The following is a 14,441-nucleotide window of genomic DNA, read 5'->3' on the forward strand; positions in this document are numbered from 1 at the left end:
GCAATAAAAATAAATTGGTGTCATTTTTTGATCCCTACCTAATTACCTAACAAGTGGTTTTACTTTTTTTTTAAATTGTCATAGTCTTGCACTCTTGTTCTTGCTTCTTCATAAAAATTCCCATTTTTTAGTAAAGTAAGTATTGCTCAAAAGTTTTGATTTTTTCCTCAGTAATTGCTCATAGTATCACCCTTCGGTTTGCTTTGAGATTGCCCAAGTCTTTCATTTTGCCAAAAATTGGCAAAAATTTCCAATAAGTTTCGCTTTTTTACCAAAACGTTGCAAAATTAGTTCAATAACTTTTAAAAATTTAATATGAGACTGTTTTTTGATCGTTTCATTTTCTCTGTATTAAAACATGTCTTTCTGTCACTTTTTCGGTTACATTTTGGTAACTTTTTCCAGCTTTTTTGGTACCTAACCCAAGATTTTTTTTTTGAAAAAAATTTACTACAAACTCTGTAGGCCTATTTAACTATTCACTCCTTTTTTTTCATTCATTAGTCTCGATTAAAGCACGTGTCAATCTTCTAATGTGACTGTTTTTTTTATTAATGTAGTTTTAGTTTGCACATTTTTTTACTATCAAGTATACCTATTAGAGGAGATCTCAATTTCAAATTTTTGTTGAACTACAAATTTGATTTTTTCAATTACATTATGTTTGTTGTTTCTTTGGTTGATACTAAAAATAAATACTTAGATAAAAAAAATTAGATCTATTTTCCAATTGGACAAAAATGCACCCCATCCATCTGCGAGCTGACAAGACAGACTTTAGAAATTTGGGCTTTTGTCGCAGTGTTGACCTGTTGAGGACTTTGAATCTTTCAGATGCGACTGCTGATTTATTAATTATTTAAGCTTTATTATTAAAGATTGCTTTCAATTTTTAATAATGAAACGATTGTCAGTTAGGTATTCAACTCATCCACTCATCAAGTCATCACAGGTTTTCACAAATAAAGTAATCAAAGTAAACAAGTGTTACCACACAAAGAATGTGCTACTTCTACTACTTCTGCAAGCTTCATGCAGTCATCAAGGATTAAGGATTAATTATAATTTTTAATTTGAATCTTTCATTCTTTTTTTGGTCTCAGGTCCACGTGCTCGCCCAATTTTTTGATCACTTTAGGCTATCACTGTATTAAAAAATAATTACAATACATAATCATACAACTGAAATTCTTCAATAATTCATCTGCCTACCTAAACCGAACAATATAATCCAACACAAACAACTCGACGAATTTCGCAATAATAATTTTTTATGTAACTTTTTCAACAATAATTTCGAATCGAATCGCATATTCGTTCGTTAGAATCGAACTGCTTTCTAAATAATCATTATCATTATACATAGGTAGGTAGAGGTACATACGTTTGATATAAGTACTACAATAATGTGCGTAAAATTTTTAGGCAAATAAAATGAATAAAATATAACACGATGTAATAGATTTGTTTCGAAATAAAAATAATATCGTAATAATGTAGTAGTAGTACGAGTGTAATAATGATAAAATTATTACCGAAAAATAAAATCGAACAAAAAAAGTAATATGAATAAATAAACAAACAGAAAACATTGAAAAAAAGAATAATGAAAAAAAAAAGGGGATACAGTCCTTACACAAATAACTACATAAAATTCAAATCAGAATAATCAGATATTATACCTACGTAATAATGTAAGTAAAATACGAAAAAGAGAAATAGATAGAGAGAGAAAAAGAAAGAAAAAAACACGAAAAAAACCATCACAAAATAACTTCACTATCATTTGCTTCAACATCATTAATACATAATATTAATAAAGTTGGTACGATAAAAACTATACTCAAAATTACGATTCACGCTGTGTAAGCGTTGCGTACAAAATACATAATATTGTATGTAATAAATGCACGTAAAATAATAAACAACGAAAATATAATATTATATAGGTACATATACGGGGATTAAATTGTCGCCATTTATAATAGACAACAATACATTCAAAAAGGTTACACACACATACAGAATACGAGAAAGAGGAGAACATACATTTAGAAACTTTACATCGCAATTATTACATATGCGTCCGGCAAAAACGAAGTTTATATAAAATTCGTTTATCTTTATCGTAATAATAAAGATAATCCGTTAAAAATCTGGTAACTGTGCTTCAAGTTGAACATGAACGCCCTATCACGTTTTCGATCGTTGAGACGATGTTATCCTTGTTCCATTATTTTGAAAATTAATTCCAGCACGATTGGGTTGAGAACTTCGGGTATTGAGACGGCTGCTTCGTGTATGACTGCGATCAGTTCTTCGTCTAGGCTTTTCATGTAAATAGGGGGTAGTTTTTCGCCTCTGCTGCCAGCTTCGTAGCCAACCTACGAACAAAATGAGATTTGTGAGTCGTAATTGAATAAAAATTGGAAAAACGAGGTGATTAGAGGAATAATTTACGTTTTCTGGATGTATCGTAGCTCTGACTGCGAGCGTGGTCAAGTTAGCTGTGGCTAAAAGATCGAGTAAAGGCACAAGTGCGATACAGGTAGCTTTGGCGACCGATTCGGCTAGTTTACTGATATTTATCGACTCTCCTGTTCTATTGCTGCTTTCATCTTCGGACTGAAATGATTTTTAAAAAAGATCACGTAAAAATTCGAACAAATATATCGAGTATTATGATTTTGTAAAAATTTACCCGTAAAATGAACACTTCGGTCCATCGAATAAGTCGCAAAGTACCAGAATAATCGATACCGTTGTGCACTCGAATAGAAGGAACACCATCCAATGCTTGATTATCAATCTCACTTTTCACACTAAACATGAAAAAAAAATTAGAATAAAAAATTCTGCAAACTGAGAAATCTCGAAACGAATTGACTAGAAATTTACCCAAGATTAAAATTAACATCATCCGACTCCCATTTCAACGTAACCATTTCTTCAGCCTGAGGACCACAACCGATGGAATAATCTTTCATTTGCCTCAACGCGCTTCTCAACGCAGTCATACTCTCGCTAGGAATCTGCACCATTAGTCCATCTTCGACGATATTCGATTTGCCAGACCATCCGTATTGTTTTAGAGAACCGTTGAAAACGATGAAGCTCGCTCCGGTAACTATTCCAGTGGGAAAATGGTACGTGAGAATTGAAATTTTCATTGCACTATTTCGAATAAATATTTTAGAGTAAAATTACCTTCTCTAGGTTTATTCACGATATTTATAGCTTGAGTATGATAGGTAGTATCTTCTTGTTGAATAGACTGAATGCACACTAAATGCGAATCTGCAACCGTACTGATATTTCCAGCGAAAGCTAATACATTTTCTTCGGAATTATTCAAGGCACGAATCACCTACAAAAAAAAGTAGGTACAATGAAATTCATCTTCTATTTTTTTCACCTCATTTGATGGAAAAACTCGCTTACTTGATCGTATCTATTCCTAGGCAGTACAATCGTCGTCAATCTGTCTTCCATATGGATCATTAAGCCGCGCACCGTTGGCAATGTATAAGTATACTTTCTGAAATCCTGTAGAACAGAATTTTACAATAGATAAAATATTAATTCGTGAACACATCAATTCGATAAATTTCTATTTCAAGACACTTACCGCCAATAAAGTGAAAATTGTGTGACCGATTTCCGAATATAAAGCTGGTCTGTTACGAACAGATACTAAAGGACAAGGATAATAACGATACTCAGCACCGAGTCTTAGAACCAAACGTATTGGGAAAAGTCGAGCCCATGGCGTTTCCCACCTGAAAATAAAATTAAATAAATTTAGCGTAATCCAAGATTTTTTTTGTTTCTTGTTTTTTTTTTCCAGATTGAAGTGAAACAAAATGAAAATCAGTCCTCACCTATGAATTAATAAACCTAACAGGAAAGGAGGTTTTGGCAACAGTAATTTTTGAACGCACTGATACGTTGGTCTGATGAAAATAAATCCTCCGTGCTCTTTACATCCGAATAATTGATTATTGCAAGGCTCAGCAAAAGACATTTCAGTTACAGTTGAACCTGAAAACAAAAATAAAAACCACGTTTATGTTTAAATTCAAACTCATTAATTAGCCCTAAAAATTTGACAATACATCAATTATTTTTCATCTTCAGACCAAAATGTGGTTGTATTAAGGGTTGGGAGGATCAGATGAAAAAATTAAGATGACATTTGGACTCAGCATCCCAAAAATCTAACAAACGATATATTACACGGCATAGTTATTTTTATGTCACTTTCAGACTGTGAGACTGAATTAGGTAGGGTGCCTTTTGCAGGGGTTGGGAGGTTTAAATGAAAAAACTGAGTAAATATTCGAACACAGCGACCCAAAACCCCAAGCAAACCATATGTCACACGGTATTCTCAATTTTTCTCATCTTCAAGACCAAAATAGGATGTTTATGGGGCTTGGAAGGGTCAGATCGAAAAACCTAGAAAATATTTAGACTCAGCACCCCAAAAACTCAAACAAACCACATGTCATATGATACATATTATCATTTTTTCCATCTTCAAGTTCAAATTGGGATTATGTGGTGGGGGTCGGAAGGGTCAGATCAAAAAACCGAGGTGATATTCGGACTCAGCGCCCCAAAAACTCAAACAAACCATATGTTACAAGGCATCATAATTTTTGTCCATCTACAAGATTGGATTGGAGTGTCCTGTGCGGGAAGGGGGAGGGGGTTGGAAGGGTCAGATCAGAAAATCAAGGTTATTTTCGGACTCAGCGCCCCAAAAACCAAAACAAACCATATGTCACAAGACATCATCATTTTTTCCATCTTCAGGACCAAATTGAGGTATTTACGGTGGGGGGGGGGGGAATTGAGAGGGTCAGATCGGAAAATCAAGTTCATTTTCGGACTCAGCGCCCCAAAAACTCAAACAAACCATTTATGTCACAAGGCATCATCATTTTTTTTTCAGTCTTCAAGAACAAATTAAGTTAAGGTGTGTATGGTGGGGAGGAGGAGTTGGAAGGGTCAGATCAGAAATTCAAAGTTATTTTCGGACTCAGCGCCTCAAAAACCCAAACAAATCATACGTCACGAGGCATCATCAGTCTTTTCCATCTTCACTCTTCAGGACCAGATTGAAGTATTTATGGTGGGGGGAGGGGATTGAAAGGGTCAGATTAAAAAATCGAGTTCATTTTCGGACTTGGCGCCCCAAAAACCCAAACAAATCATACGTCACGAGGCATCATCAGTTTTTTCCATCTTCACTCTTCAGGACCAGATTGAAGTATTTATGGTGGGGGGAGGGGATTGAAAGGGTCAGATTAAAAAATCGAGTTCATTTTCGGACTTGGCGCCCCAAAAACCCAAACAAACCATATATTACAAGGCATCATAATTTTTTTCCATCTTCAGGACCAAATTGAGGTGTCTATTGGGGGGAGGGACGACCCCGTTTGAAGGAGTCAGATCAGAAATTCAAGGTTATTTTCAGACTCAGCACCCCAAAAACCCAAACAAACCATACGTCACAAGACATCATAATTGTTTTCCATCATCAGGACTAAATTGAATAGTCTATGAGGGGAGGGGGGGTGGAAGGGTCAGATCAGAAATTCAAGGAGATTTTCGGACTTGGCACCCCAAAAACTCGAACAAACCATATGTCACAACGCATCATAATTTTTTCCACCTACTAGACCGGGTTAGGGTGTCCTATGGTGGAGGTTGGAAGGGTCAGATCAGAAAATCAAGGTGATATTCGGACTCAGCGCTCCATAAACCCAAACAAACGATATGTCACAAGGCATAGTGATTTTTTTCCGTTTTCAGGACCAAAATCGAAGGGTCTATCTATGGTGGGGGTTGAAAAGGTCCTATCATAAAAACCAAGTCTATTCGGACTCGGCTTTCCAAAAACCCAACAAACGATATGTCGCACAATATCATATGTTTTTTTTCAGGTTTGGTTAAAATTTACTCCTCTCCCCCACCCATTTTTGCAATGTACTCGTAGAAATCATTTCATTTTTTCAAATTTGAGGCCATTTTGTGATCTTATACAGATTGGGATTAGAACAAACGATCGCATAAACTTGATTTCACATAATTTATTGAGATAATGAGAAATTTTTACTTTCTAGCAAGTAATAATCCTCCCTCGCCCCCGTCCCTTTCCCAATGACAATTTAAAAAAAAAACAGGATGAAAAATTTTCCACTTTTGTTGCTCTACAACGTTTTTCAGAATTTTCTATTGCAAATGAGTCATCATTGGGATGAACAAGTTTCTAGAGGTCTCACCCCTAAAATGTGGATCCCTTCTTCTTTTTTGAGGGAGAAGGGTTGCCTCTTATTTTACCCACTTTGAAAATTTTAAAATTCAAAAATTTGTTGAAATCTTAAGAAATGTTTAAAACTAAGGCAACTTGATTCAAAAAATCAAAAATGCCACATCATTTCACCAAATATCTACTTTTTTCTCGAGTCATCAAATTTTAATATTTTCTATGGGCTTTTGAATTTTCAAAAATCGAAAAATGAAAATCAGCACTTTTCGATTTCCTCTTTATCTGGATCAAAATGTGTGATTTTCTAAAATTTGATGTTTTTTTTTCAAAATTTCCCACAGTTTTAATTTTTTTTTTTTTAGAAAATTGTGAAAAATTTAATTTAATTTAGATTCTGACAGACTATTTTTGTAGAATTAGCCCGAAGAAAAGGGGTCAGATCAGAATTTTTATAAAAATATTTGGTTGAAAAAATTTCTACTGGGAGCCCTGAGAAAGCCTTTGAAGAGGGAGAGAGGACCCGCTGGAAAAAAAATAAGTGAACCTGAAGTGAATGTTGGTGTTTTTTTTAAATTCCCAACTACTTTTATTGAATGAGCTTCAATTTTGCGAAATTTTGATGAAAATCCACAAAAAAAAACGAATCTAAAGTTTCCAACGAGCAACGTTTGTTTGAAAAATATTTCAATCGAGGCCATAAGTTCAAATATAGCAATTTTTTGGGGGAAGAACATCATAAATTACGATTTAGCCATGGAATCGCTATAATTAACCCTCCTGTTACTAAAATAAAGTACCTTTTGAAGCTTCCTGATAGAGCACGTTAATGGTAGAGAAGATATCTTTGGGCGGATGTTTTTCGTCGACAGTCACTTCTAAAATGAAAACAAGTTCATCTTGCCCAACACACGACATACCTTCGGTCGTAATACACCAAACTTCTTTATGAACACAGCAATCCACTGCAAAAGGAAATAAAATCAAAATTAGCATCATCAATCAAGAACAAAAAGTATCGTGAACCAAACAGGATATTAAGTAGTAAATTTGCACGTACGAATCAGTCTTTTGACAGCTACGAAGAGATTACGATTAATCGCGAATTTAATAGGCTCGGTTTCGGTCGTCACAGGTTTCTCCAATTCGGAAAAAATACACTCGCCTTGTACTCGGTTCACCAAAGGTGGCAAATCAGCGCCGGACGGTATGAAACTACGAGTATCCGGATTCAGAAGTCTTCGATCTGTTGTTATATTAGCTGCGAACATTAAAAAACCACACAAACTCAAACACCTACGTTAAAAATACGAATACTCACAGCGATATTTACCAGGCGGCGTTCCTACTCGTTTTGTGATACGAGATGATCTTCGAAGAGGTAATTTCGGTTCCGAAGTGACGTCCAGTTCGGTTAAATCGCCTCCGGGTCGAATTCCGTCACTGAAGATGACCTGTTTTGGCATATCGTTGGTTTTGGGACGACCTTAAATTGGAAGAAAAAAAATTATTCGTACAAATTCGTGTCGTTATCGTGAACAAAATGGGCACAATAACTAGTTAAGAAGTGAGGAAAAATTATACGCTAGCTATGTACATAGCTCACCTTCTCGTTTCAAAACTCCAACTTTAGGTACTAAAACTGAAGGAGGTGGATGATGGGTAGAGCCAACTTGCAATAGAGGTGGAATTGTTGAACAATATTCCATAGGATTGTTTGGATTAGGTCTTTTTGCAGCTGACGCGAGTTCTGATTCTGTGTTATTCACTACGAAGAGGAAAATACAAAACAGACAGGTTTCATTAATAATACGAACGATAAAAGCTTCGTGAATTGGGTAAGTTACATTCGATTCTATAGATTCAAGGTCAGAGGATTCTAGTATAGGCTAATTCAAAATACAGACGTAAAATATTACCTTTTTGTAAAATACTGTGACAAGTATGGCAAACTCGATCTTCTTTGAACCCTAGATATTCCAAGCAAGCTTTTTTATCGCTGCATTTGGCGCATACGACCTGAAAGCGAAAAAATTGACGAGTCGGTCAATTTCTTAGGTGAATTAAACAATTCACACGGAAAGGAAGAAAGGAAAGCTGACTCACCATTCCACACGCTCGGCAATGATGACGTCTTCTAATAACCGGATTGAATTTCAACTGACAAAGCATACACACCGTTGAATCTGAATCTGGTACCCAATAGGGTGCTTCTTTGCCTAATTTACGATCTTCAACACTTAGAAGTGATCCAGAATCTGAAACAGGGAGATTAAAAATTGCTTATTAAAAACAAAATTAGCGGATTAAGTTGTGGTTGTCATTTTAAAGTTTGGTTTTTTGAGCTCTAACCCATAAAGTTGTTGGATTTCATGAGAAAATGATTTCATATTATTTTTATTTTCCCTTGAGTCCAATAGTCGTGCTAATTGCTACCTCAAATTGAAAAAAAAAATCAATGGTACCTTTCTACGGAAGCCCCAAAATTGAAAAAAAAACTTAAGTAATTCAACGAAAACTTGAAAGTTGTGAAATTTTTTCGAAGTTTTTCTGATAACAATTTTCTAAGCAACCCTATTTTTTCAAAAAAAACCTCCCTCAGTCTCTTGAATATAGAGGCCCACAAAGCTGGAAAAAAAATAAAAATTGAAGTCTGCAAAAATGTGATTGAAAATTTTTCATTTAAAATTTTGAAAACTTTACTTCTAGACAAAATTCTTCCAAACAATCTCTTTTTCAAGGAAACTTCTCATTTAGGCATGAAGGCCCCAAAATTTGAAAAAATATCAATTCAATACATAATATTTGAAGTCCGTTAACATTTCTGAAAGCTTTTCATTTTTGCTCAGAACCCTTCTCAATAACTGATTTTTTTCTAAGAAAAAAACTTATTTTGAGCCCTCTTCCATAAAGGCCCCAAAATTGAAAAAAAAACACAAAAAATAAATGAAAACTTTTTTCAAAACTTTGAAAATATTTCCTTTCTTGATTTAAAAAAAAAAATCTTTCGTGCCCCCAAAACAATATTACTTAGTCTTAAGCCCTTTTGACTTTTTACGTATTGTGAAGGTCACAAGTTGAAAAAACAACAAACAAACAAAAAATCAATAGGAAATTGAAATTCAGTAAATAAAATACTTGATTTCTGGCCAAAATTCTTCTACACAATTCCTATTTCAATAAACACCCTCTTTTGGGATTGGGCCCCAAAAATTGTCATCCCGACCTATACATAGAGGCCCCAAAATTGACCAAAAAATCTGTTAAAAAATTCGGTAAAAATTGTTGAACGTTTTTCATTTTTGCTCAAAATCCTTCTCAATGACTTTTTTTTTCAAATTGAAACTTTTTTTGGACATTCCCAAGTTATTTTGGCCCTCTTCTACTTAAAGGGTCCAAAGTTGAAAAAAACTTTAAAGACTTTTTTTCAAGTTTTGAAAATGTTTCTGGCCAAAATTCTTCCAAATAATTCCTATTTTAAGAAAAAACCTCTTTTGGGATTGGACCCCAAAAATTTTCATCTCAACCTATACATAGAGGTCCCAAAAATTGACCAAAAAATCTGTTAAAAAATTCGGTAATAATTGTTGAAAGTTTTTCATTTTTGCTCAAAATCCTTCTCAATGACTTTTTTTTCAATTGAAACCTTTTTTGGGCACTCTCAAGTTATTTATTTGGTCCTCTTCTATAAAGAGTCCAAAGTATAGAAAAAAATACAAGTATAATTTTTTTTTCAAGTTTTGAAAATTTTTTATGCTTGATCATCATTTTTGTAAATACTAGAATCTTTTTTCAAAAAAAAATTTTTTTGGAACATTCAAACTATGTTGGTCCATTTCTATAGAGGCCCCAAAACTAAAAAAAATAAACAATAAAAAATGAAGAAAAAAATTTGAAAACTTTTCATGTCTGGTAAAAATCATTCTAAATGATCCCCTGTTGCAGAGAAAAAAAAAATTCACCTCCCCCCCACATATTGAACCTTTTTTATGCAGAGGGTCCAACGTTTTGAAAAATTAATGAAATCTGTAAAAAAAAAATAATAATTTTGATTCAAATTCTAGTCAAAATCTTTCTAAATAACTTCTTTTTCAATAAATAACTTTGTTTGGGTCCTCAAACCATGTTAGTCTCTTTTCATATCGGCAGGCCCCAAGGTTCAAAAAAAGTCTACCCGCATATTAAAAAAATTGAAGTCTTTAAAAATTTTTGAAAGATTTTCATTCATGCTTAGAATACTTTTGAAAAACAAATAATTTTTTTTTACAAGCAGAAACTTCTTTTGGGCCTCCCAAACAATGTTGATTCTTATCTATAGAGGCCCCAAAGTTGAAAAAAAACAAAATCTATTTAAAAAATTGAAATTTGCAAAAAAAATTTGAAAACGTTTCATTTCTGGTCATAATTTTTTTGAATACTTACTCCCTTCTTTGAGAAGAAACTTTAAGAAATGTTGATTCCCTTCCATTGAGACCCCAAAATTTAAAAAAAATCAAAAATCAAAAAAGCATTAAAAATTTTTCCCGTTTGGCAGCACTGTTTTAAATTATCCTTTTTTCAAGAAAAAAACCTCCATTGGATCCTCCTACCCCCCCCCCCCCCCAAAACATTGTCCTCTTTTTTTAAACCCTCAAGAATTGAAAAAAAATAAAAAATTCCAAGAATTGAAGTCAGTGAAAAAAAATTTGAAACGTTTCATTTTTGGTGGGAATCCTTCCAAATCTCATTTTTGAGAAAAAAATCCTTGGGCCTCCCAAAACAATGTTCGTCTCTTTTTATAAAGATCCCAAAGTTGTAAAAAAATAAAAAAATAAAAATTACAAAAATTTGAAGTTTGTGAAATTTAAAAAAAAAAATTCCCATTTCTGGTTAAAATTTTTCGAAACCATCCACTTTGCAAGACAAAAAAAAACGTTCTTTGCCCCCACCCCTTCCAAAAAAAAGTTGGTCTCTTTTTACGTGAATGGTCTAAATCTGAGAAAAAAAGAATAAAAAATTTAAAAATTGTGGAAATTTTCTATGTTTGGTCATCAACTTTGTAAATACTTGTCCCTTTCTCAAGAAAAAACCTCGTTGCTCCCTTTCTATAGAAACCCCAAGTTGCGAAAAAATAAATAAAAATTCAATTTAAAAAAATCAAAGTCTGTGAAAAATGTTCAAAAACTTCCCATTTTTAGTTGAAATATTTTTAAACCACCTCCTGTGTACCTGTTGGTCCTTTTCTATAAAGACTTCAAAGTTGAAAAAACTGGTAAAAATCAAAATTGAAATCAGTGACCAATTTTTTTTTAATTTTCGTTTCCAGCTATCCTATTTTAAACACTTTGAAACACCAAAACAACGCTCCATACCTGCGCTGGTCGATGACATATCGTTGCTCTGAGTGGTATACAGCAAATTCAGCGAATCCGGACGTTGTGGTTTGGCCAGAGAATCATCGTCGACCACAGATCCATCTTCAATTCGCGGATCGTAATTCGTACAAGATGGATTAGCAAACTGCGCATTTTGATCCAGACGTTCGCTATCTTGAGACGGCGTACCCGGAGCAAGATGTAAATTAGGTTGTTGCGGTTGCAGCGGAGACGGCGGCGTTTCTCGTATTTGATGATGATGTCTAGAATCGAAATTTAAAATAGCTGTTCTCGAATCTAACGTTTCAATGCCCAAGTTCGAACTAAGTTTACTGTTTTCTTCGTCTCCTCTTGAAACGAGCGAACGATTATCAGCAGCTGATGTTGATGGAGGAGGTAGCATTATACTGGTTACATCGTCGATTGTATTATCATTGCTAGATGAGGCGGTGTCAGCAGCAGAATTACTGTCTGGTTCGTCTGTTTTCGTATCGATTTGTGCGCAAGATGATGATTTCTTCTCTTGGTATTCGATTTGTGTCGATGATGAGGTGGTTGGAATTTCAGCAACGTTGTGTCGTTCACGAGACGGTCTACTTGCATAAGCACATTCAACCTCAGGTAGTTCGTTGTGAACGACTCGAGGTCCTGCAATTTGCACCACAGTCCGGTGTTTGATTTCTTCTACTTCGCCTACGATCTCTAATTCACTGACTCGAGCATTTAAATCTGTCACCGAGTCGTTTTTCTGATGATAGGACGACGATGGTTCGTGATGGACGGATATGCTTTCTTCATCGACTCGATTAGCAGGACTGGTTTCGCGTTCGGTTTCATTTTCGTTGAATTCGTTGTCGTTATGGCCACCACTATCACTATCTGCGTTTTCTTGACTATCTACGCTGCTAGAAATTAACAACATGTTGTCAGACAGCAGGTGATAATCTCGGTTATCGTTTTCCGAACTATTGCTGGATTTCCGGTCGCCGAAATTCTCACTGCTGCTGCATTCGGTGTCGTTGCCTTCGCCTACTTTATCGTCTATATCGGCTGTCGTGCTGTACGAGCAATCTTCGGTAATTTCGGTATTTTCTTCGGCCAAATCGTCGTTATGAGTAGAAACATCGGAGCTGGTATTCGTAGCGGTGTTGGTCGTGAATTCATTACGACAATCTAGATTCTCGGTTTCGACTAATTCGTCTAAATATTGCTTGAGGGCGTGATCGGATACGTCGTCTGATATTTGAAAACTAATCACTTTTTCGCTGGCTTTTTTCAAAGTATGGGATTCCACAGCAATGGCCACAGGTTCCGGTACAGCGATAGCAGGTAGTAGGACGGGTTCGTGGAGAGGAGCAGGATCGTCAACGAGTATAGGTTTATCAATACAAGATGCGATGGTGTCAAAATTACCATCGATGGTTCGTTCGCTTTCGTCGTCAGTTGAGGCTACATTGGCTGTGGCAACATCTGGTAAATGTCTTTCGACGAGACCGAATTTATTCAAATTAGAACAAAGATCGCGATTCGATTCGATCAAATCGGGTGCGTAATCTTTGACACTAGTATCGTAAGAAGGATACGAGTAATCGCCAGCATGGTTATCTAAATTCAATTCGTAATCGTATTTCGCAGCTGCAGCTTCAGTTGCTCGGAAATCGTCGTCTTTTAACGAAGATGTCGAAGAGATCGGAGGTGGCACTATTGGAGGATTATCGCAACCTTCGACGGTGACTTCGGTTTGCAAGCAAGATGATGGCTTTGCTGTAACCGAGAAATCTGCATCGGCTAAATTCATCGGCTCGAACGGTGGCCGTCGGTAATTCGATGCTGGAGGTTTGTAGTGACGAGGAAATATCTGAAAATGGATGAAAATTCATTCAGGTTACTCGAAACAGGGCTTCGTAGATGTGTAACCGAACCGAACATATTCTATAATCGATAGAGATACTTACACTGTCGTTAATACTGTAATTAGAACCGTAGGAATCGTTAAGCGAACGCTGTTCACCGGAAAATGTATGAGACTGTTCTGTAAACAAACAACAGATACTTAATTGTTTCATAAAACGTAACTAATGAACTACAGTGACGTTGATTTACTTTCTCTGTATTCGAATTCGTCCAAAACTTTTTCCAAATCGATGGCGTATTTTTCCATCGTACACGAACGTACGAATGTATGGAAACTAAGATGAAGAATGAATCACAACCACCAAATGCTGGCAGATGAGATGGATTATGGCATATTCGATGATATGAAATGTGATCAAACTGTAGCGAAAAATTCAACGTAAAGGGCGATGAATCGATAAAATGTTGATATTACAGCACCATTAGATTAATAAATTCGCAAATTTACGTTCCACGATGTGAAAATTATTACAATAATACTGCAGAGAAAAGAAATCTCATCACAAACCAGTATCAAAAGTTATGTAACTTCGGACTGAGATGATAGTTGATGGGCATACCGAACTTTAGCAACAATACGGAATGTAATGATCTACATTATAAACACTTTTAAAAATACCATCAAGTTAGATTTTACTTTAAATTTCATTCAATTATCAATCAAAAAAGTTATTGTTTTCGAAATGAATGATGATTTTTTGAAGATTCCAGTGACGATTATACCAATAGATCGTACATAGATCGTATAGATCAACCCTTTCGAAATTCAGATTTTTAAAATCACAGCTGAAAGTTCGGGCAGTCTCGTTCGTTGTTTGTTTTTGTTGTTGATTCGTTGAAAATCCGCTAGGATCGCTTAAGTACTCCTTCGAGATAGAATTTTTCCTGCTATTTGATTG

The 14,441-nt window shown here is 35.0% G+C and overlaps 1 protein-coding gene across 2 annotated transcripts; it reads right to left on the minus strand.

Annotated features, from left to right (window-relative positions):
* Positions 1 to 1,253: 1,253 nt before the first annotated feature.
* Sara (Smad anchor for receptor activation) lies at positions 1,254 to 14,269 on the minus strand. Of its 2 annotated transcripts, none has more exons than XM_065364616.1 (17): positions 13,732 to 14,269; positions 13,584 to 13,660; positions 11,626 to 13,486; positions 8,381 to 8,532; positions 8,194 to 8,293; positions 7,881 to 8,042; positions 7,608 to 7,760; positions 7,335 to 7,535; positions 7,075 to 7,239; positions 3,882 to 4,041; positions 3,629 to 3,779; positions 3,442 to 3,546; positions 3,208 to 3,367; positions 2,899 to 3,127; positions 2,702 to 2,822; positions 2,461 to 2,625; positions 1,254 to 2,384 (listed from the first exon to the last, which is right to left on the minus strand). In XM_065364616.1, the coding sequence occupies exons 1-17, from the start codon at positions 13,787 to 13,789 to the stop codon at positions 2,220 to 2,222; spliced, it is 4,185 nt and encodes a 1,394-aa protein (XP_065220688.1). In that variant the 5' UTR covers positions 13,790 to 14,269; the 3' UTR covers positions 1,254 to 2,219. The 2 variants fall into 2 exon arrangements, with proteins under 2 accessions (XP_065220688.1, XP_065220689.1); XM_065364617.1 differs by having other exon boundaries at positions 7,335 to 7,520; positions 7,596 to 7,760.
* Between the last annotated feature and the right edge of the window lie 172 nt (positions 14,270 to 14,441).

The sequence above is a fragment of the Planococcus citri genome, chromosome 4, assembly GCF_950023065.1.
Source record: "Planococcus citri chromosome 4, ihPlaCitr1.1, whole genome shotgun sequence".
Lineage (NCBI taxonomy): Eukaryota > Metazoa > Arthropoda > Insecta > Hemiptera > Pseudococcidae > Planococcus > Planococcus citri.